General features: G+C 50.7%; 1 protein-coding gene across 1 annotated transcript in view; it reads left to right on the top strand.

The window, feature by feature from the left end:
• Positions 1–23,710, top strand: part of ZFYVE9 (zinc finger FYVE-type containing 9) — a 565,807-nt gene that overhangs the window by 402,789 nt on the left and 139,308 nt on the right. Inside the window, exon 9 of the mRNA XM_085602620.1 lies at positions 1,971–2,093. Within this exon, the coding sequence (XP_085458746.1) occupies positions 1,971–2,093 (123 nt within the window). The remainder of the gene's footprint in view (positions 1–1,970; positions 2,094–23,710) is intronic.

Raw genomic sequence — 23,710 nt, 5'->3', positions numbered from 1 at the left:
AGTCAGGTGATCCCTTCAGCCAACGGGAACCCTATCCCTAACACTATCCAATCACAACACTAGCCCTAAAATCTAGAACCAATAGGAGACCAGGACGTTACAGCAAATCTTAGCCCTAGTCCAAGCACCCAATCAGTTTCAAAAACCCTGATCTCTACGTCCAATAGAGGCCCTAGCCCTACCAGTAGTCCCACCCCTAGTCCAAGCAACCAATAGCACAGGAAGCCCTAGGCACTACTTCCAATAGAAAGCCTAAACTTACTCTTAGTCCCGCACCTAGTCCAGCAACCAATAACACCAGAAGCCCTAATCGCTACTTCCAATTCAAGGTCTTACCTTAACCCCGCCCTAGTCCCAACAACCAATAACACAGGAAGCTCTAGTGCCTACTTCCAATAGAAATCCTAACCCTAGTCCCAACCCTACATTGATTGAATCACAGACCCAGAAACCAATCAGAACCCTCAAATACCCAACCAATGAGGACACTAACCCTAATCCAATAGAAACGTCAGATACAACCACCAATCAGTGTACACATGTACCAAACAATATCAGACTATATAAGGTCCCAGCTACCTCAGACAAGTTTTGCTGGCAAGGGAGTTGGAAGCTGCTCCTCTATTCAGAAATCTCCTAGGAGACAGACCGGCTCAATCCACACTTTGGAATTCTGCAGGTAAGGCCCTAACAAATTTGTCCTCTAACAACACTATTTGTGTAAAGATGTACTCCCTCTCCTGGCCAAAAAACGAAGTGCACAGTCCCCATTAAACAGATTACTGCTGTCTCAGTGGGGAAGTTGGGGGGGGGGGCTGGTTTTACTGACTTGTTAACACAAAATGGTCGCTGGGGGTGCACTGCTTAACATACAGGTCTTAGCACAGAGCAAAGGAGACATTTGGAGGGAAGAACTGATAGTCACGGGGAAAGAGAGGGAAAAACTACAGAGTTTGGACTGCAAATCCCACAATTCAAAAGGTTAAATGGATGCAGTCACAGGCAGGAAAAACCACAAGTTTAAACACAAAAACATGAGATAAATTATGCAATCACTGCCAGGTTAAAACTACAATTTTAAACTGTAACAACCATCGGCAAAGACAGGTAAAGAAATTTAAAAAGAAAAAATAGGATGATGTAATCACAGGTAGGGAACATCGTTTTTTAAAACTTTTTTAGGCACTAGTCTGCCTCCTTACCACTTCCTGGACTCTGCTCACTGCAATCTGGGCACAGGTAGGCTGCAACTCACAAGATGGAGGAGAATGATTTGGGGTGCACCCATCAAAGCCTTAAGGGGCCTGGGCAGGTGAGAGAGGAGGGCTCAGCTTTGCTTGGAGCTGGGGAAAACCAATAGCAGTCCTAGATCTGCTGGCCTGGGGGTGGTGCTGGGCCTGGGGAGCTGCTCTGTTCAGAGATCTCCTAGGACACAGACAGGCTCAATCCACACTTTGGTAAGGCCCTAACAAACTTGTCCTCTAACAATACTATTTGTATAAAGCTTTACTCCCTCTCCTGGCCACAAAACGAAGTGCACAGTCTCTATTAAACACACTTTAAACAGCTTACAGCAGATTACTGCTCTCTCAGGGGGGGGGGGGGGGGGGGGCTGTAAAACCACACTGGTGGAGATAACATAGTTTGCTTGCAGCTAACCTCTGTGATGTTGGAAGTCCAGAGGCTCCTTGGCTCAGGTGGCCAGTTGGTAGCGTAGTGGAACATATCTTAGAGGGACTCTGATTTGATAAGCTTCTAAAGACAGGCACTCTTCTTTCATGCAAGATTATGCTAGCACGTTTAGATATTGAAGGTTGATCTGAAAAAGGACCAAAAGCACTCTGTTCAGTTCCCCTCTGGAAATAAAAACAAACAGCAATCCAAATGTTGGCGAGTTTGCATTAAGAAATCAAATGACAGTTTCAGCCCATTTGCGCAAGTAATCCCTTTTTCTTTTTGTATTCCTTTAGACTATGCAGTAGAAGAGCGGCCATCCCAGATGTCTGTGATGCAACAGTTGGAAGATGGTGGCCCTGACCCTCTTGTGTTTGTCTTAAATGCAAACTTGCTGGCTATGGTGAAAATTGTGAATTGTAAGTATTAACTGCATGGACGGATTTGAACTTGGTAACTATTTATGAGATGCTGAACAAACTGGATACTTTTTAAAAAAAACTTTATTTATTGACATTTTATAAAACACAAACAGTTCTCATTATCGAAATAGGACATCAAAATTGTTGCATAGGTTTGAGCATGTGAACAATCAAACATAAAATGAAAAGAAAATAACAAAGAACAGCTATCCACACTATGTAAAAAGGGACAGAAGGCTTAGTACACTACGCATCTCATCATACCAGACACCAAGAACAGCAGGTCAGATCTCCCCTAAAGCATCACACATCAAGGTTGACAACTAGCATACCTTCGAAACCCACCGCCTGCGCTCTGCGAGACACCGCAGTCAACTAAGAGGGGTGAACTAACCTGAATGAGCTACTGAGTGCGCCTCTGATGGCAGTGAGGTGTCAGCTGCGATTTGAGCGGGAGGGGTGGGCTCATGCGCCTGCGGTGTCTTTAGGCAGTCAAAGATTGGTCCCCACATGTCTCTCGGCCTGGAGGCCGCAGGCATCAGCTCCTAAAAAATCGACAGTTGGGTGTGGCTGAATGTGACGTCTGTAATCCAAGCTTTCACCGTGGGCGCCCTCTTTTTCCCCAGTGTATGGATACCCTGCACTTGGCCATCAATAGTAACAAAGCCTGCAATTTACGGTGCTCGGCCTTAGTGTCTTTAACATAACCTAGAAGTCCTATTATCGGATGCGGCTCATGGGGTGTCCCCAGTATATCATGAATCTTCTTGACTATTGCAATCCAATAGGCAGCAATGAGCAGACAGTTCCTGGACATATGTAAAAAAAAGTGGCAGGAGTATGCTCACATCTCCAGCATCTAGAATCTGGCCGCAATCCCAAGCAGGAAAGCTGATTAGGGGTTCTGTAGAACCTATGTAGATAGTTGAAGTGTATTAATCTTAGGTAATTAATAATAATTAAGTGAGAGTACCTGAAGTTGGCCGCAGCAAAAGACCCATGTTTGAGGCATATGAGCTGTAGATTATATACTTTGCATAGATCGCCATCTGGTGTTGGTCTCCGATGCTTGCACTTTGTTTTTCTTCGAAGAAGTCTTTGTAGTCACGAGGTAGGTGACTCCTCCTTATGATGATAGTGCGCATGGGCATCGACTCCATCTCCAGATAGTTTTTTCCGCCATCGGGTTTGGATGTGTATTGCTGCGCTCTGGTTCGGTAATCGTCTTCGAACCCTTTCGACGCGCAATCCTTACCACTCAACGGTATTGTTTCGATTACGGTTTCCCCTTTGACGCGCATCGTTGAAATCCAAGAACTTCGATCAGTTGCTTCGACGCGGGCCGCGAGGCCTACCCGCGCCGACCACTCCAGCAGCAGATGGAACGGACTCCATTTAAAAAATGCCCAGGGTGTGGTGCTAAGTTCCCACACATGGACCTGCATGAGGTGTGTAACCTGTGCCTATCCCCGGAGCATGAAGAAACCAACTGCGAGGCCTGTCGATCATTCCGATCGAGTAAACCACTTGTGACGTCTGGCTCGACGTCATGAAATGAGACGCGGCACTAGCCCGGTGCCGGACATCTTCGGAGAAGAGTCTGAATCGCATCAGCACAGCGCTGAAGAAGAGGAACAAATCTCCGTGTCTGAAGCCGATGACTCCGACATGGAAGAAGACTCGAACGTCACTCCGGGTCAACGAACAGTGAGTACCGAGCCCCATGTCACAAAACCAACAAAGGCTCCGGTATTACCTTCACCCTCAGGCCTAGGTAAACACTGTGAACGCGTTTCAGATGCCCCGCCCCCGGGGCCGGCTATGAAACACAAAGGTAAGTCTTCCGGGTCGAGTTGGCCTCATTCCGGCACCAAGACCCCATCTCTGGAACCGAAATCCAAACCCAAGCATGTGCCCGATGATTCGCTGCCGGCACCGAAGTAATCTTCGGCACCAACAGACTCTGACCTGAAAGCTCATAAAGCCAAAATTTCGGAGCCCCCAATAAATAAACCCAAATCTTTGGAGCTGAAACCTAACGACAAGCCTCCGGAGCCGAAACATAAAGACACGCCTTCGGAGCTGAAGCCAACTAAAGATAAGCCTTTAGACAAACCTTCGGAGCCGAAACAGCCCGCACCGAAGGGATCGGAGCCGAAAAAGCAAACCACTCCTTCTAAAGCTTCAGAGACCATTCCTGGTAAAATAAAAAACTCTGAAACAACACACAAGGAAAAGGATGCCCCATCCAAAGAACTTCCTTCACAAAACAGAAAAAACTACATATTGACCCAGCAACTGGACACCTTATAGCAACCCTTCCTAAAAAACGGAAACTGGACCTTTCAGGGGACTACCATATACCCCTGTAGAAGAGCAAAGACATGGGTATTAACCCCTCTCCACCTTACACACCTCCCTCTCCTCCATACTAATTCTAACTTACTAATTTCTCCATATAACTTAACACCACCTCATTTTTCACCTGAGCCAGAGGATGATGATGATGGGGATGATAATGGGGATGGGGATGACTACCATTGCACCATACCACAGGACACAGATCCCTGTGATGATTACGATAAAGACCCAGATAATGATAATGATCTGGACTTGTATACCTCCAGACCATCAACACCCAATGCTAATATTGGATTTGCACAGCTTATTAATAGAGCTGCTCTGTATCATCGGGTGGAATTACACACTGATCCACTAGAGAAGGATTTCTTACTAGAAACATTCACTCCCTCACAAAAATCCACCAATACTTTGCCCATGCTAAATGGCATGTTAAAACATGCCAATGAAGTATTCAAAGACCCTATTAGAGCTAGAATACTCACCACAAGAGTGGACAAAAAATATAAAGGTGCTCCACCGACCCAGCTTATATCAAAAGTCAGGTACCCTGGACTCTTGTAGTCTCTAATGTGTGCTAGAGAGCTCATTCACAAGCCACAGGTGACGCCCCTCCTCCTGATAAGGAGTCAAAACTTATAGACGCCTCAGGCAAACAAATCGCATCTCAAGCTGCTAATCATTGGCGTATTGCCAATGCACATGCCCTTCTAGCACGCTATGACAGAGCTCACTATGATGAACTGGAAAAGCTAATACAGCATTTACTAGATCAATACAAAGGTAAAGCAAACTACCTCATTCAAGAAGGTACATTGATTACAAACACCTCTATAAAATGTGCCCTGGATGTGGCTGATACAGCATCTTGTGGCATTAACACCAGCGTCTTACTACGCCGCCACGCTTGGGTTCGAATCTCCGGATTTAAACAAGAAGTTCAATCAGCTATACTTAATTAGCCTTTTGATCAGGAACATTTCTTTGGAACAACTGTAGATTCTTCATTAGAAAAGATGAAGAAAGACACAGACTGCCAAGTCAATGGGGGCCTTGCAACTACCTTCTAACAGAGGCTCCTTTCGTCGCTCCTTTTACAGGGTTAGTTCCAAAACAATGGCATCAGAAAATACCTCCTCCACCTACAAAAGTCCCAATCAGTCTTTCCGCTCCAGAGGATATTTTCGAAGATGATGTCGAGGAAATAACAATATGGGAAGAGGCAAAAATAATTCCACCTGCACTTCCCCTGCTACCACAAACAGTGACTTCCCTCCCCTACCACTCCTGTCGGGGAACGTCTCTCACAGTTCCTACATGTCTGGAATTCCATCACAACAGACAAGTGGGTAAGTCAAATTATACAGTATGGTTATTGCCTGGAACTTGCCTCCACTCCTCCAAATATTCCTCCCAAACACCATGCAATGTCCTCGGAACATCTCACCCTGTTAAAAGAAGAGGCTCTCTCCATGTTACAAAAACATGCCATAGAACCAGTCCCATTCAATCATCAGGGCACGGGAGTTTATTCTCTCTACTTTCTAATTCCAAAAAAGGACGGCTCTCTTAGGCCAATATTAGACCTAAGACAGCTAAATCTCTACATTTAGTTGGACCATTTCCACATGGTCACCCTCCAACAGGTGCTCCCATTACTACAGCAAGGAGACTTTCTTTCCACTCTGGATTTAAAGGACGCCTACTTCCACATTCCCATTCACCACGCTCATAGGAAATATCTCAGGTTCGTGGTGGACGGTCAACATTACCAGTCCAAAGTCCTCCCATTCGGGGTAACCACAGCACCCAGGGTTTTCACAAAGTGTCTAGCAGTAGTTGCAGCACACTTAAGAAGACAACACATTCACGTGTTTCCTTACCTGGACGATTGGCTAATAAAGGCCAAATCACAACAAACCTGTCTTCAACACACCCACAAGTTGTATTTGAAAGAGACACAGCAACTCTGCGTGCTTGGGGCGGCACCCTGGAACTCCGCCCTGATGTCGTCCGCTGGCGTGACGTCAGCGAGGTCACATAAGCCCCAACCCGGCGCGCTGACATCAGTTTTCTTCTTTTCTGGATTACCTCTGCTCGCCTGTTTTCAGGCCTTACCTCTTTTGGTGGGAACTGTGTGCGATGCCTTCGGGCTTCAAAACCTGTGCTGAGTGTGCGCGTGCGATGTCGGCGACGGACCCTCACCCCATTTGCATGTGGTGTTTGGGCAAACACCATGACTCCACGGACTGTGAAGCCTGCCAGCAGCTCAAGCCCAAGTCCCGGCGGGAGTGCCGGATGAAGCTGCTCTCAGCCTGCCTGTCCAGGTCGGCCTCGTCACCACGTCTGTCCCCAGAAGGGTCCAAGACTCGCCGCTTCCGGCTGCGCCGCCGCCCTCCCCCGCTGCTCCCTGGATGTCGCTCGCCGGTGGGTAAGTCTGCTAGTCTGCCTCCGGGGCCTGGTCCTCGGTTGGTGGAGGGCGCAGGTTCCTCTCGGGACGTCATCCTCGGACGTCGGCGCCCTATCCGCCGTTCCCCGGCGCGGGGCATCCAGGGCTCAGATGGAGGCCTACCCTTGCGCCCCACCCCTCCCCCTGAGACTTCCGCGGTCCCCTTGCCTTGCGCGGGGCCGGCTGCAGAGTCGTCGCCGATTCGTCCCCGGTTCCGCCAGGTGCGGCTTCAGGAGCGGGTGACGTGGTGTCGCCGGGGTGCAGCCCTTCGGGGTTCCTCTCTTCGACCCACGTGCTCCCGCCTCGGCGCAAAGCGTCGCAGGGGGTCGCTGGGACTCGGTGCTCGCCCCCGGGTCCCCCTCGGTCCTCTGGAGAGGCGGTTGCCTTCCTGGCGGCCGAGCTGGCGCCGGTTCGGCGCCTGCGGCTTTCTTCCCCGGGCCGGATGGCGCCGCGGGTTGAGGCTGGGTCTGAGATCACCTCCCCACGTCCCTCTCCCAGTGGGACGTGGGGAGGTGGGAGGGGAACCCCAGAGGGGTGGGCCCCTCTGGGGTCGTGCCGACGCCTTTTTTGTCGCGTCTCCTTGTCTACTGCACGTCGGGTGGTACTGGAGGTGGATTCGACCCTTCGGATGGATGCAACGGCGCCGGTGGGGTAAGCTCCGGCCCCTGTCGCGGGCTCGGCATCGGCGCGTCGACTATTCCCCGGACGCTCCTTCATCTTCGGACGATTGCCGTCTTCTTGTCTGTTCCTCGCCGGAGTCTGGGCACCGCATTGTGGCCTTCTCTCCGGCGCATTCTGGGGCTAGCTCTACCCCGTCCCCGCGAATCCCGTGACCACTCACGCCGGGCTGCTCCTGCGGTTTCCCCGTCTTCTCCAGGGCCCCTCAGGTTCCACACTCGTCTGTGGGGTTCCTGTCCTTTCTGTGCGGGCCTTTCCTTCCTCAGGCGGGGCGTGGGGACGGGGGGCTCAGCTTGCAGCCTTCGCCCACATAAGACTAACTCTCGCCCTTGCGCGGTCCTTCGTAAGCGAGCGTCGCCTTTGTCCGGGCTATCGTCACGGCCGCTGGGATTTTGCAGATGGGCCACACGATCGCGCCGGTGCCTCCTGACCATTTGTTGGAGGTTCTCCACCAGGGCTCTGGTGGTGGGGAGCCTTTGCTTCCTTTTGAAGCTTCGCTCCATGATTCCCTTTTGGGAGCCTGGGGCTGCCCTGCTACAGGGGATCCGGTGCCTCCGCCACTGCTTCGTCGCCACCGCCCGGCTCCACATGGGCCTACTTGCCTCTCTTCCCATCCCTCTGCCCAGGACCCTGTTCTTCTGGCTGTCTTTCCGTCTTTGCCCTTGGTGTTGCTCCCACTGTCGTGGGAGGCCCGTTGGTTAGACTCTTGGGGGCGTAATGTTTTTGCATCTTCGACCGCCGCTCTGTGTGTGCTCAACACGCTCTGTATTTTGGCTAGGACTACATCAGCGATTCCTCGGAGTCCCTTCTATCCCGCACCTCCGGGGACGGCGTTGTGGCGGACTTGCGGCGCCATGTGCTCGATGGTCGCGAGTTGGCGTAGTTTATTCTGCGATCAGCTCTGGATGACGCGGACTCTGTCGCCCGTGCTATGGCGTGTTCGGTTGCTCTCCGCCACCATGCCTGATTGCGGGATGGTGTCTTCCCAGAAAATGTCCGGGAGCGCTTGGTTGATTTACCCTTTGGTGGAGTCCATCTGTTTAACACTCACGGGGATTCTGTGATTCAGCGGCTCCTTGCGGTACTTCGTCCTCCTCCTCCTCCATGAGCCTTGGTGGTCTGTTCTTGTGTGTTCTTTGGGAGACGTTTATCCTGTTGCTCCGTTGGAGCTCTGTCTTTTGTTGTGTCTGGTTTTGGTTGAAGTCTGCCATGGTGGCCGTTTATTGGCCCTTCTGCACTTTGGTTGCTAGTACAGCCCTTCAGCCTTGTGGCTTTCTTCCTCCTGAGGTTCTTGTTGCTCCTCTGGGTCGCTGGTGTGTATGGCTTTAGGTTGGAGTGCGCCTTCAAGGTCTTGCTATTGCTCTCGTTGTGCCTTTGGCTGCTGGTTCAGCCCTTCACCTTCTTGGTACGTCTTCTTTTGGCAACTTGGTAAGCCACCTGTGGTTGTCTACGGGCCCCACTTTTTTGTTCTTCCTCTGCTGCGGGGTTTTGCCCCTAAGAGGTGTATCCCCTGGTTTTATTGGAGATGTCATTCCCCAGGTGGGGTACTGGTTGACTATTGTGTAGTCCTCTTTTTAGTCCGGCGGCTGTGGCTGCCTTCTTGGGTTCCTTGCGTTCCCTGGCGACCCTGTATGCTGCCTGGGGCGGCCTTTCTTCTTTTTCTTGCTCGGTTTCAGGCTCTTGGGCGGCCTTCCCTTGGTGGAGTCGTGCCTGTGGTTCCGCCTCGGTTCTTGCTGTGTCCGGTTGGTCTCGGCTTGCGTTGGCGCAGCTGGCCCCAATTCTGGTGCTCAATTCCGGGTCTTTTCCCTTGGGCTGCTGCCCCGGTTCCTCCAGGGTTCTGCCGCTGGGTCGGCTCTTTCTGGGGCCTCTCCTCGAGCTCTCTTCCTTCGACTTCGCCTTGTGCTCCGTTGTTCTGTGCGCCTTTGCGGCTGGTGCCAGCTGTGCGTCACCGAGGGTTGTGTTCCTTCTCAGGGGGCCGTGGTGTGTCTCCGATGACTTTTTCTTTTCTGCTGGGGTCTTGCGCGCCTGTGCCTCCTTCGCACGTCTGCGCCTCTTGGCTCTGTGCCATTCCTGTCTTGTCTTCTGCCATGCGGCGCCTCTCTGCTCTGCCGTCCTTTCGATGTGGGTGGGGGTGGCGTTCTCCTTTGGGGGACTCTGCCCCTCTTTTCCCCTCTGCCTCTTGGCTTTCGGCAGGGGGCTTCTTCGCTCCTCCCTGTGCCCGCGACCCTTTTGCCTGGTGGGGCTGGTCCGTTCCTCCTTGCCTCATGATGCATCCACGTTTGGGGCTCTGTGTTCTGTTGGGCTTGTGGGTTCTTCTCGCAGTCCCTCCTCCCCTCTGGGTATGTCTAGGGTATCTATTCTACGTTAAGGAATCTGCGGCTAGTAATCTCTATCAGATGTATCAGTTACTTACCTTCGGTAATGGTGTATCTGGTAGAGACTATTCTAGTCGCAGATTCCTTCATGACCTGCCCTTCCTCCCCGTTCTGCGAGGTCCCTTTCTGCTGGGCCTTCGGCACTTGCCCCCTTTTGGGTGGCTTGGTCGCTACTGGTGCCCCTCCCCCTTGGGTTGGGATTGCTTTCGCCTCTCTATGGTGCCTGTGCCCTTTCGGGTGCCCTGTTCGCTATCTCCCTGGTGGAGGTGCGTTCTGGTTGGTCTTTTGTGGTGGATTCTTGTGTCCCCTGCTTCTGGGGCTTTCTCCTCGCTCGCAGTCTTCTGGATTGGAGTTTTCGAGGTTGTGGCTCGGTCCCTGGCCCTTGCGGGATCTCGGTGTGCCTTGAAGGGATTGTCTAGGGTCTTGTGGTCCCTTGTCTGTTTTGGGCTTCTTCCCCTTATTGTTCCCGGATATGGCTGCGGTCTCCCTTCGTCTGCTTGCCCTTCTTGTAGGTCTTTGGGTTTATCTGTCCCCTGGGTGGGTGTCTCCCTCCCCCTTGTAGGGCTGTCCTTTTCGGAATGCAGATTTGGTCTTGTCGGTCATGGTGCTCTGCTCTGCAGTGTGGGCACTGCCTTCGTGGTGCTATTTGGTCACCGTGGATTGCTTACTTTGTTCTTCTTTTTTGCTACTTTCTTGCACACTGTTCTCATACTCTCACAGTTTTTTGTTTGCACTGGCTCCGCGTGGTAGCACGGAAAAGTTCTCTGAAGCAAACTGATGTCAGCGCGCCGGGGTGGGGCTTATGTGACCTCGCTGACGTCACGCCTGCGGACGTTAGGGCGGAGTTACGTGGTGCCGCCCCCGGTGCACGGAGTTGCTGTGGCAAGAAAAAGGGTTTTCCGGATCCGGTCTCACGCCTGGGGATAATTCTAAGTTACGGAATCTGCGGCTAGAATCGTCTCTACCAGATACACCATTACCGAAGGTAAGTAACTGGTACTTCACGACTTGGGATTCACTGTCAACCTCACCAAGTCTTACCTCCAGCCCTCCAACACACAAGCGTATCTAGGAGCTACAATAGACACTTGCAAAGCTCTAGCATACCCCAGCCCAGTCAGGATACACACCATGCAACTCCTAATATCCCAATTTCAACCTCAACGCTCATTACCAGCTCGAGTGTTAATGCAGTTAACAGGGATGATGGCCTCTTGCATTCTTATCGTCTCTTATGCAAGACTCCAGATGCGTCCTCTACAGAAATGTTTGGCACATCAGTGGAACCAGGCTTAAGGTCTGTTAACAGATCTGGTGTTGGTAGACAGCCGCACACATCGCACTCTGCAGTGGTGGAACACAAAAAACCTTTCAAAAGGGCGACTGTTCCTCGAGCCGGTTCCACAGATCGTGCCAACAACAGACTCATTGCTCACCGGCTGGGGAGCTCATCTTCACAATCACACCATTCAGGGTATGTGGACTCTACAACAAAAGCAATTCCACATAAACTACCTGGAACTTATGCCTATTTTTCTAGCGTTAAAAGCCTTTCAAGTCCATCTAGTACACAAAGCTGTCTTAATCCGCACGGACAACATGACAGCAATGTACTATATCCATAAACAAGGAGGGACACACTTCATACAGCTCTCACAACTAGGTCAAAGCATATGGAGATGGGCCATACCTCAAAATATATATCTTCTTGCGGAACACCTGCCAGGAGTACACAATCCCATAGCAGATCTGCTCAGTCGTCAACGACAACAGATACACGAATGGGCGTTACACCCTCAAGTTCTGTGGCTACCCAGAAATAGATCTGTTCGCCACACACCAGAACGAAAAAAATGCCCAAGCTTTGCGGCCAGGTATCCACACCCACTGTCCAAAGGCAATGCGCTATTGATGAACTGGTCAGGAAGATTTGCTTACGCTTTTCTGCCTCTCCTGCTCATTCCATTATTGGTTCGGAAGCTTCAACAGTATTCCCTCGCCATGATCCTAGTGGCTCCCATGTGGCCCGACAACCCTGGTTCACAACCCTGCTAGAACTATCTGTAGTTCCTCACCAAAGACTGTACCTCTCCCCAAAGCTCCTCACTCAGAACCATAGAGAGATAAGACATCCAGATCCCAGTCAACTGAACCTTGCGATCTGGCACCTGAAATCCTAGAGTTTGGCTACCTTAATCTCCCGCCAGACTGCATGAACGTCATTAAAGAAGCTAGACATCCCACCACAAGAGCATGCTGCGCTGCAAAGTGGAAACGATATTTAATCTACTGTAAAAATAATCAAATCGGTCCACTAAACTCTACCATTCAAAACATCATTTGCTATCTCTTACACCTACAGCGCTGTAACTTAGCATACACATCTATAAGATTACATCTCGCTGCGATAGTTACTTATCTACTAAACAGAAAACACTTGTCTCTTTTCACAGTATCATCTATTAAAGCTTTTATGGAAGGACTCAAAAGAATCATCCCTCCTAGAATTCCACCCTCTGCAGTTTGGAACCTTAATATTGTCCTTACAAGACTTATGGGTCAACCATTTGAACCGTTGCACAAATGCGAACTACAATTCCTCACCTAGAAAGTAGCTTTCCTTGTAGCCATCACATCTCTTAGGAGAGTTGGTGAGCTCCAGGCTCTAACCATACAAGAACCATTTTTGCAAATTCATCACAACAAAGTGGTTCTTAAGGCTAATCCAAAATATTTACCTAAAGTTGTATCTGCCTTTCACCTCAATCAGTCGATTGAACTACCAATTTTTTTCCCTCAACCAGACTCAGTTGCAGAACATGCTCTTCACACACTAGACGTCAAAAGAGCAATACTTTACTACATTGAAAGAACTAAGTCTTTCCGGAAAACAAAACAACTTTTTGTTGCTTTTTCACCACCGCATAAAGGCAATCACATTTCAAAAACTGGTATTGCACGATGGATAGTTAAATGCATCCAAATATGCTACATTAAAGCAAAAGGTACATTAACCGTTCCCTCTAGGGCGCATTTCACATGCAAACTAAGGTCTTTTGTGGCATTCTTAGGGAACATGACATCTGCAAAGCTGCAACTTGGTCTACAACTCACAACTTCACAAAACACTATTAGATGTGCATGCAAAACAAGCAGCTTGTGTGGGCCAGGCTGTATTAAGAACACGTTTTCAAACTACTGCAACAGATACAGGTTAGTCACCGCGACAAACATAACTGCTGTATAGTCTATGCAAAGTATATAATCTGCAGCTCGTATGCCTCGAACGGAAAATGCTACTTACCAGTATGCATCTGTTCTTGGCATGTAGAGCTGTAGATTCATATACGTCCACCCGCCTCCCCGAGTACCTTTATCTGTTGCAGTGTTATCTTACTTAGATACATCACACATGGACACCTTTTTCTATTTATTACTAACTCCATCATCACCCTTTTATGGCAAAACAATCTGGAGATGGAGGCGATGCCTATACGCTCTATCATCGTAAGGAGGAGTCACCTACCTTCGTGACTACAAAGACTTCTTAGAAAAAAACAAATTGCAAGCATCTGAGCCAACACCAGACGGCGATCTATGCAAAGTATATGAATGCCCATCAAGTTCTACATTCCAATCTTGCCAAGCCTTGGGCACAACTAGAGGTGACGTGGTTTGCATAGAACAATACAGTTGTGTTATGAGTCTACAGGGGTTTGCCATACTTATCAACTGCTCTAGCGCTGGTAGCTGTTCAGGGGGTTTGGGGAAAGAGGAATGCATTTGCCTTCATGTGGCTCTGACTTTAAAATAGAGGAAAAGTGCTGAAAATGTCTCCGCACCAAAATCTGGTGGGGGACAGAATTCATCTGCTGGGTATACGTCTGCGAATGTTTCGAGCCCCATTGATGATGCCAGTGCCACATTTCCATCATCACTCATGGCTGGGAGCTGTGGATTGTAAGGCATGGGGGGGAAGGAGCATACAGTATCTCCAGTCCAGCTCTAATGCATAACCGTTCCCATGCCCATCTCAGGGTCTCGACAGTGTCTATACCATCTCTTGCTCTACTGTTTTTTGTATAGACGGCTACCTGGAGAGGGATTGGGGCTGCTATATCCACCTCAACAGCCACATGAGACTGGGACGGGATATAACCAAAAATGCAAAAACTGCGCTTGCGCACAATATGCATACAGCGGCATGTCCAGAGCCTCCAGTCCGCCCTGCTCCAAGGTAAGGGTAAGTAACTCTCAGGTCACTCGAGCCTGCCTCTTCGCCCAGACCAAGGAGATCATGAGAGACCGAAGGGTGTTAAAAAAACGTCTGGGTCAATGGAAGTGGTATATTGATAAATATTTACAAAAACTTGGGCAATACGACCATCTTCGCTATGGCTATTCTGCCGGCAAGAGAGAGGGGTAAATTAGCCCATACCCCTACTTACCCTTTTAAGCAGGCGAGAGCACGGCCATAATTCAAATTCCATATTTCTTGCACATCACAGCTCAGCCAAATGCCTAAATATTTTACTGGGGCATCTCCCCATTTAAGCGGGAAATCCTGATCAAAAGACTTAGTGGCCGCTGTGAGGGGGGAATAGGGTCGATTTGGATCAATTTATGAATATATCTGAGAGGCTGCCAAAAAAAGTGAGCTGTCAAAGTAGTGTTGCGAGGTTGACCTCCGGGTCATTTATATACAGTGTCATGTCATCTGCATATAACGAAATCCGTAACCCCCTAGAGCTGAACCCCAACCCCCTGGCTGCGTGATGTTGGCATATCCTTGCCACTATCCGAACAGTAGCGGGGATAGTGGGCAGCCCTGCCGTATCCCGCGAGATATAACAAAGGGACTGGAGATCATACCGTTCATGCGCAGCCTCGCCGACTGTCTTGTGTACAGTAGCTGGATTAGAGCTATGAAGTTGGGAAGGAGTCCTATCCTCCTCAGTATGGTGAACAGATATGGCCATTCTTTTGGCTCCGGTGTTGCATATCTTCCCCCCCCCCCCCCATATATGTTTTGTGAATTTTATAGCTGACTTAGCGTCCGTGATGAAATGAGGGGTGCCGTTGTGTGACCTTTAGTTTGGCGGGTACAGTAGAGTATAGGGAATCTCCGCTTGTTGCAGCAGTCGCGTAACTGGGACAAATTCACGTCTCGCCGCCTGGACCGTGGGGGTGAAGTCCGGAAAGAATGAGATTGTGTTGCCCTTGTATTGAATGGACCCCCGCTCCCTGGCCAGGCGGAGCACCACATCACGGTCCCGGTAGTTCAACAGGCAGACCAGGATCAGACACGGAGTGGCGCCCACAATTGGTCTAGGTCCCAGTGTGCAGTGAGCGCGTTCCACAATAAAAACTGGTGAGAGGTCGGCCCCAAACAGTTCACACAGCATCTCCTCCACAAATGCCTCCAATTTGGCAATGGCCGTCATTTCAGGAATTCCAAGTAGGCGGACATTGTTGCGCCTGGACCTGACTTCGAAATCGTCATTTTTGGCTCTGATCAGGATCAGAACCATGTCCATTTGCAACGACTGTTCTTTGGCCTCCACTTGAAAATCGTGCGCATCTGATAACCGGTTCTCCAATTGATCCAGCCTAGTTTTGTGTGTATCAACGCGCTTCTTGACCCGATCTAGTTGTGAGGTAAGTACATTGAGTTTGGTGTCGATTGTTTTGAGACTGGACCTCATTACTAACAGTAAAGCGCGCAGATCTTCATCGCGGTCATCAGTATGTCCTGTGGGAGGATTATCACGTCACCTTCAGTTCCAGAGTCTGTTTGGCGCTTGTGCCGTTTTTTTATCAAAGGACAACTTGGACTGCTTGGAGTCCGTCTTCCCCATCCCTGCACTGTTTCACCACTCCGAGGCAGTGCTGCCAATATCATTTGTTGGAGGGAGATTTTTTAAGGGTCAAGAGGGCAGGGGGCTGAGCACAGGGCTCAAGGAACCTTCACCGTATGATCGGGGGAGTGAGTTGGGGACAAAAGGGGTACCTTAATTTGAGCCTGGGTGTCTGGGAACTGAAGGAAACAGACATGTGAGCCATGGAAACTGATTCTAAGAGTATTGGCAGTTTTATTAAGAAGGTGCAACTTCAAAAAATGCAAGACAAAGACATCAGAATACAAAATACAAATATAGTGACCTCGCATGAATCGGAAGGCATTGAACTCGTTTGGAGAGAGACACTTCAGAAAACCTCAGACACATCTATAAATGCATTATGAAAAACATAAGTTACATCAAGGAAAGTGTGTTCCCAGAATGCAAAACACACTTGATCTAAAGTACTGAGAATACTCCCATACCTACCTAAAACCTAAAAGAAAGCAACTTTGCAAATGTAATATAAGTATGAAATGCTCAATAAGAAAACGCAATTTAGGGACAAAATAGCATAGCAAAATAGCATACATAGCATATACAGCAAATATATTGTCAAGTTAAATTGTATCTTAAAAACAAAAAACGAGCTCTTGGGGAGCACCCACACCCGCCTGCCATCTACTAACGGACGGGTGGGGTAGTCCGCCGAGGACTGTGTGAGCTCCCCTTTTATATGGTTTTAGGCTATGAGAAGCGCCTATAATAACGTCATCTCACGCCACTTCTACCTAGTCACTTATGGCATGGTTCGCACATTTTACCATACATGGTGACGCTTTTTCCAGTAACTGTGGCCCGTGAGCTAGGTGATAGTTCATATCTTAGGCCAGGCGCTTGTCGTAAATTGGATGGGGCAAGCAGAAAAATGTGTATTGTAAAGGGATTCTATACATACATATATAAATCTGCACGTCCTGTTTTGCCACATTCCTGCCTCAGCTTGACACATCTGCGGTGACAACTTCCCTAAAAGTATGTACTGGCCCAGGATGCAGTCTGCTGCATGTCGAAAGAACAGGGGGATGTTGAACTTTGAGATAGTGAACTTCGCACACAAGTAGGGTGGGGGCTCTTTAGTTAGGAGCAGGAGGCCTCAGAGAGAGGTGCTGCATATGATTTGGATCAGACCTGCCTTCAGCCTCTTATACAGAAAAATGGCAGAACTATGGTCAATTTAACAAAGAGGCCTACATATTGAACAGAAGTGCCTACAAAGGGGTTTATGCTGGCTGAGTGGTAAGGATGGCTCAGGGTATTTGTTATATAGTAACACAGGACTCTTCGGTCAATTTAACACGGCCTACAAATTAGGCTGGCAAGGACAAGGGTCTCATACGTCGGGTGTGGACAGAACGGTCCTAGGGCACACTATGATATAAAAATAGACCCTCTCTCATTCCCTCCTCTTGTTCATTCTTTTTTTTTTTTTGTTTGTTTTTTTCCAGAGACATACAAATATGGGCCTACAACCAACAGGCCGGCCGCTAATGCACAGTGTAAACCTAGGCACAGCTTAACATTCACATCGATGAAGCAACAAAAGAGCTACTGGAGTGCTAATCAACGCAGCCGGCCGCAGCCGCAGTCCATAAACAAGCAAAGAAAGGTTTCATATTTTGAAAAAAAAAAAAAAAACGAGAAAACATCACACACACAAGGCAAAGGGGGTTAATGGCAATAACATGTGCTCCCCGATCAAAGGAGTAAACAAACCCAAGGAGACAGAGGGGGGAGAGGGGGGGGGGGGGCAGGCAGAAGAAACCAAAGTCGCATGTCGCAGGAGCATATAGGAATGCGCGGGCTAGGGAGACAGAGCAGCATCCATCTCACGCGTCTGGGGCGGGGCGCAAATACCTCCACGATAGGAGTTCCAGGGACCCCACACCTTAATCCACTTCCCAGGCTTGCCTCTCGCCACATACACCGTTTTCTCTCTGAACATACACCAGTCCATGTGTTCCTTCCACGCTGAGACCGTTGGTGGCCTCTGGGAGCCCCACAATTGCGCAATGTCACGCTTCGCTACCATATAGCCCAGAGTCACCCACTGCGTCTGCATCACATTGTAATCAGTCGGCTCCCAGACATTCAGCAAACATCTCCGTGCCACCGGCAACAAGGCAACATGCGTGACTTCTTCTAACACCGCATGCACTCTACACCAAAACCGAGTCACCTCCGGACACTCCCACAGGATATGGAGGAAAGTCCCCAGTAGTCCACAGCCTCGCTTACACAGACCATCCACCGAATACCCCATACGCATCAAACCAGGCCCCGTGACGTACACTCTATGAAGTATCTTAAGCTGGACGAAACGCAAGCGGGCCGGGATAGCCACCTCTTTCGGGGAGGCCACCGCTGACACCCAGTCCTCGTCGTCCAGTTCCAAACCGTCGGCAATCCATGTCTCCCGCAATGAGGTCAGCAAACCCATTCGATCATTGATAAGCTTCTTATAAATCAGCGAAATGGTGCTATCCGGCACATAGCCGTCCAATACTCTGTCTTCCAACGGGGAATACTCTGGAATAGCCGCCATGTCCGGGAACACGGAACACAAGGCATGATGAACCTGGGCATACCGAAAGTACTCCCTATCGTTCAACTGATATTCAGTTTTCAGCATGTCGAACGTCTTAAATTTACCTTTCGTCCAGAGATCCCCTACCTTGCTGATACCAATCATATCCCATTTCTCAAAGCCTTTCGTAGTACACAGATAACCCAAACGCTGGGAAGCGTACAATGGCGTTGCCCGAGTCAATCGATCCCTCCACCCCATCGCCGCATTTGCTGCATGCCACACCTGCACCGCGACCCGCTTCGGGCCAGTCACCCGCGCATCAAGGGACTCCGAGTATAGTGCTCGATTATAATCCCCGCTTGGCAATAACAATTTGTCCATCTCAAAAGCCGGGTTCAAAGCAGGCCCATACATCCCGTGATTGATAGCAGCCAACTGGGAGGCCCAATAATATCGTTTAATGTCAGGGAGAGCGACCCCCCCCCATCATACCACGGTAGGGTTAGTTTAGCAAGAGCAATCCGCGGCCGCCCATCCCAAAACAATCGACGCTGAAGACACTCCACCTCCCGAAAGTAGCGGGCCGGCACTACGTCCATAGTGTTCTGCAGGGCGTACAAAAAGCGCGGCAGCGACACCATTTTGAACAACGCCGCCCGGCCGAGCGGCGAGAGCGGCAGCCGCCGCCAACCCGCCACATCCGCCCTGAGGCGCTGAAGGGGGGGGGAGAAGATTCCGTTCATACCGGGCCACCGGGTCCAGGGTTATAAAGATTCCCAAATACTTGAACCCCGACTGCGCAACCTGGATAGGGCACCCCCGTGGAAGGGGGGGGGCCTCCCCGGAGAGAACGTACACACAAGACTTAGCCCAGTTAATGACCAATCCGGAGTTGCGACCAAAGGAGCTCAACACATCCACCAATACAATAAGCGATTTGCGCGGAGATGCAAGATACAAAAGGATATCGTCCGCATATAGGGAGACACGATCCTCGTATTCCGGCGTCCATCTAAGGCCACGCATCGAGGGGTGCCACCGCAGCCACTCCGCAAGGGGCTCTAAACAAAGCGCAAAGAGAAGAGGCGACAGCGGACATCCCTGTCTGGTGCCCCTACCCAAAACAAAGGGAGCCGACACCCGTCCGTTGACCACCACCTGTGCCAGTGGGTTATCATAAAGCAATTTCACCCAACCGATAAACCCCGGGCCAAACCCAAACTTCGCCAATGCTGCCCAAATATACGGCCATTCCAAGGTGTCAAACGCCATGGTAGCGTCCAGGGACGCCAAAATGGCCGGCTCACGGATGAATGGCGCTCTAGCGAGAACGCCATGCAATCGCCGCAGGTTCAAAGCGGTATTGCGATGGGGTATAAAACCGGATTGATCTTGATGAATCAGGTCGCCCACAACCCGGATCAGGCGATTGGCCAGTACCTTGGCAAGGATTTTGGGCTCCGCGTTTAACAAGAGATAGGCCTGTAAGAAGTACACCGATCCCGCGGCTTCCCTTCCTTATGGATAACAACAATAGTAGCAAGACGTTGGTTAGGAGGGAGGGAACCCGCCGCCTGAGCCTCGAGGAACATGTCCCGGAGATACGGCGCAATCTTATCTGGGCGCAACTTATATAATTCGATGGGAAGGCCATTAGGACCCATGGCCTTACCAGAGGCAATAGAGCGAATGGCCAAAGCAATCTCATCCGGCGACGGGGCCGCATCCATCAATAATTTATCCTCATCAGATAGTGATGGCAGAGCAATGTCTCGAAGCAGTAGTCGAGAGTCTTCCTCCGATCGCTCTGAGACCGGAGAATAAACCCCGTGAAAATACTCCGCAAAGCAATCAACAATATCACCGGGGTCCGTCACACGCACACCATCCACCCTCTCAACATCCGGCACCACTCGACTCGCTCTCTCCTTCTTATCCAACCAGGCAATCAACTTCCCGGCCTTATCCCCCATATCGTACAGACGCCCCTGTTGCTCCCTGCTCATACTCCTAGCAGATTCGGTAACCAGCGCCTTGTAGTCGGCCTGCTTAAGCGCCAGCACATGCAGTCTGTCATCCGTAACACCTTGCTCCAAATCAATCTCCAACTCGGTGATCTCATTTTCTAGCCGAACAACCTCCTGCGCCGCGCATTTTTTGGTATGGGAAATGAGAGACAGAGCCTGGCCCCGGAGCACCGTCTTAAAGGCCTCCCAAAGGGAGATGGCGGAAGACACCGACCCCACGTTGTCATTAAAATAGTGTTCCAGGGACTTAACCAGGTCTGCACGGATCGTGGGGTTTCGTAGGTACCAGGGGTTGATCGGCGCCACCCTCCCCTCCGCCCCCAAGGCGATATCTAGGTGTAGCAAAAGAGGGGAGTGATCAGATATACCGCGTGCCAAGTGTCGCACTTCCCCGATCATCCCAGCTTGGGCCGCAGGCACGAGCATATAATCAAGCCTCGAAAGACTACCGTGGGCCCCAGAGTGGAAGGTATATTGCGCTTGTCCAGGGTGTTTCAACCGCCAGCAGTCTATCAGTCCCAGGGTATCCAGAAAGCCCCCCAGCCAGTTCTGGGCCCGAGGGAGGTCCCTAGGGGGGTGTCGATCCTCAACTCCGGAAACCACCGCGTTAAAATCCCCCCCCAAGACCAAACCCCCCCCCGGAAGCCCAAGTAGCAGGCGCCCCAAATCAGCAAAGGTGGCCGTCTGCAGGCCCGGCGGCATGTAAATCGTGACCAGCGAAATCAGCTTACCTTCCCACCTCCCCACCAACACAGTGTACCGCCCTCTGTCGTCATGGAGCACCTCATCCACCACCAACGGGAGAGAGGTCCTGACTAAAATGCCCACTCCCCTCGAGCCATAGGTGAAACCAAAATGGGCCAGAAGGCGATATCCTCGTCTGTTCATGGCATGGAAAGAGTTCTCTATGAGGTGCGTTTCCTGCAGAAACACGATGTCAGGCGAAATACGTTTCAAGAACTGCAGGACTACCCCCCGCTTTATCCTGTCCCCCAGCCCGTTCACATTCCATGAAAGAAGTCTCAACCCCTTACCCCCCATCCCTCCCAGCACAAACTATCCCCCTCCCGGAGAGCACCATCATAATAGCACAACAAAAAACATTACCCCGCCTTGTGAAACAAACAAACAAACCCCAACCCCACCCCATCAACCCCAACAGAACTCCCCCCTCCCTGCACCCCTGCGTGAGCCCGAACAGCCCCCCCAACATGCAGTGTGCCTGTCGCCCCAATATGAAACTCACTACAAAAAGGACAAGAAAAACCCCAGAAGGAGGAAAGGGCCCCAGCAAGCCCCCCGCAACCTCCAAATACCACGGGGCAAAGAGTTACAAACTGGAGTCCAGTGCAGCCACAGGTGCAAAACGTTACCAGTCCAGTCCATCGAGAGGATCACAGTTCCATTCCTACTCCGTCAAACCCTCTCCGCTCTCCGCCATCCGACCTTCCCGACCTCGACTCCTGGGTAGGGCATCCAGCCACTCTCCCACTGCCTCCGGCCGGTCGAAGAAGTGTGAGCGACCATCTAACTCTACCCGCAGCTTAGCCGGGAATAGCATCGCATACTTCAACTCCATGTCTCTCAAGCGCCGTTTGATGGCCGAGAATCCCATCCGTTGCTTTTGAACCGCTTGCGTGAAGTCTGGGTAAAAGCTAACAATAGAGTTCTCAAATTTTACTGGCCCAGCCACCCTCGATGTGTTAAATGGTAGCGGCAGTTTCAGTCGATAACCTTTCAAGTATTTGCCCGGCGGTAATCGCCTCTCATACCACTCGATAATTTACCAATGAAAGAGGCAGGCGCCGGAGACTGGAAGGCAGGAAACAAAGTTTTATTCCGTCGGAGCAGAACACATCAGATCAGACAGCAAGGTATCGTCACGAGGTGCTCTAACTGCATCTCTGAGACCTGGTCTCTTATACACCGGTTTATTGCTTTATTACACATAGTACATTCTTGAGATTCTCTTGATGCATGAGAGAACATCCCCTGAAGCCCCGGCTCAGATCCGATCCCACACATAGTTACAGTAGAGGTTCCCACCTTACCCGCAGTGGGAGATGGCTATCGCGCAGCAGGGAATTCCGCCAATTCCCGGGGGTGTGTGCAACCGGCCGGGTCTCAGGGGGTAGGGGCTTTGATCCACTGTAATCCCTTTGATGTGGGGTGTTTCCCTTACAGTAGGGGCAATAAACTGCATCCGCAGGGCTAGGTGATGGCCTGGGACCAGTTCGGACAATGGGGCGCAGAGGAAGGGGGTTATCAAAGGAGCGGCATGACCATGTATGGGATGTCGGTCGGATGTGGTTCCGTAGCAGGGCCGCGCTGAAGGAGAGGGTTTATGGCCCGTGTATGAGAGAGCAGGGGTGGCCGGCGCGCGGGGGATGTTCGCAGCGCCAGGGGGAAGCGCTGGTGATCGAGAATGAGCGGGGAGAGAGTGGGGTGCCTAAAATGGCGGCCGTGCATTCGCTGTGCGTGGCGCTGGGGAGAGGCAAGATGGCGCAGATAATGTTCAGTTTGCAAGCTAAATTTCCACAGTCCTCCCTTTTAACATATCTCGCCAGCTTGCCTAGTTTGGATCTATCCCCATAATACCCCGTACTTCCACCTCATTCAGAGCTTTCATTCGCTCTGTTTCAAAGTCCAAAGTCTTAGGGCAGATGCAGTTCATAAAAAGCGAACATAAAGGTGGCAGACACTGAATCCCCAAGCAACATCCACATAGTATCACAATTGCTATGAGGATAAATGAAAACAGCCTCCATCCCCAACTTTTAATAGTGTCCCAAAACCAACTCCCCAGTGACCATTCTTCTTGCTCTTGATGGACCTCTGTGGACAGTCTGTGGAGGTGTTCAATTGCTTTGTAGACTGAGGGTGAGTTATCCGGTACGTAGGTACAACAGCTGGACCCAATGATGCGGCATGCTCCTCCACGATCAGCCAGAACCACATCTAGAACGAGGCGGTTCTGAAGAGCCACCAGGCGGACGGCCTGAAGCTCAGCGGTGTTGTTGGCGAGGGCGCCAGCTGTAATGTTCATCGCCGTCTCGACTGCCTGGGTCAAGTGGCGGATGGCACGGCTGTTTGCCATTGGACCCCAGAGTGGAACAAGGCCTTTCACTGCGTCCATGAACTGTGCCCCGGCGGAGTCGGCTTGCACAATGTCTTTGGCCCGCTTCTGTCGGTGGTGGTTTGCTGGAGCCACATATGTCGGAGGAAGGACAAAGGCGATGTAGCAGGTGCCTCCCCAACCTTTCGGAAGCCAGGTGTAGGCCTTAGTACCACAGA

This window comes from Triturus cristatus, chromosome 4_2, assembly GCF_964204655.1.
Source record: "Triturus cristatus chromosome 4_2, aTriCri1.1, whole genome shotgun sequence".
Taxonomy (NCBI): domain Eukaryota; kingdom Metazoa; phylum Chordata; class Amphibia; order Caudata; family Salamandridae; genus Triturus; species Triturus cristatus.
Note: the sequence above shows the minus strand (reverse complement) of the source record. Positions and strands in the feature narration are given on the sequence as shown.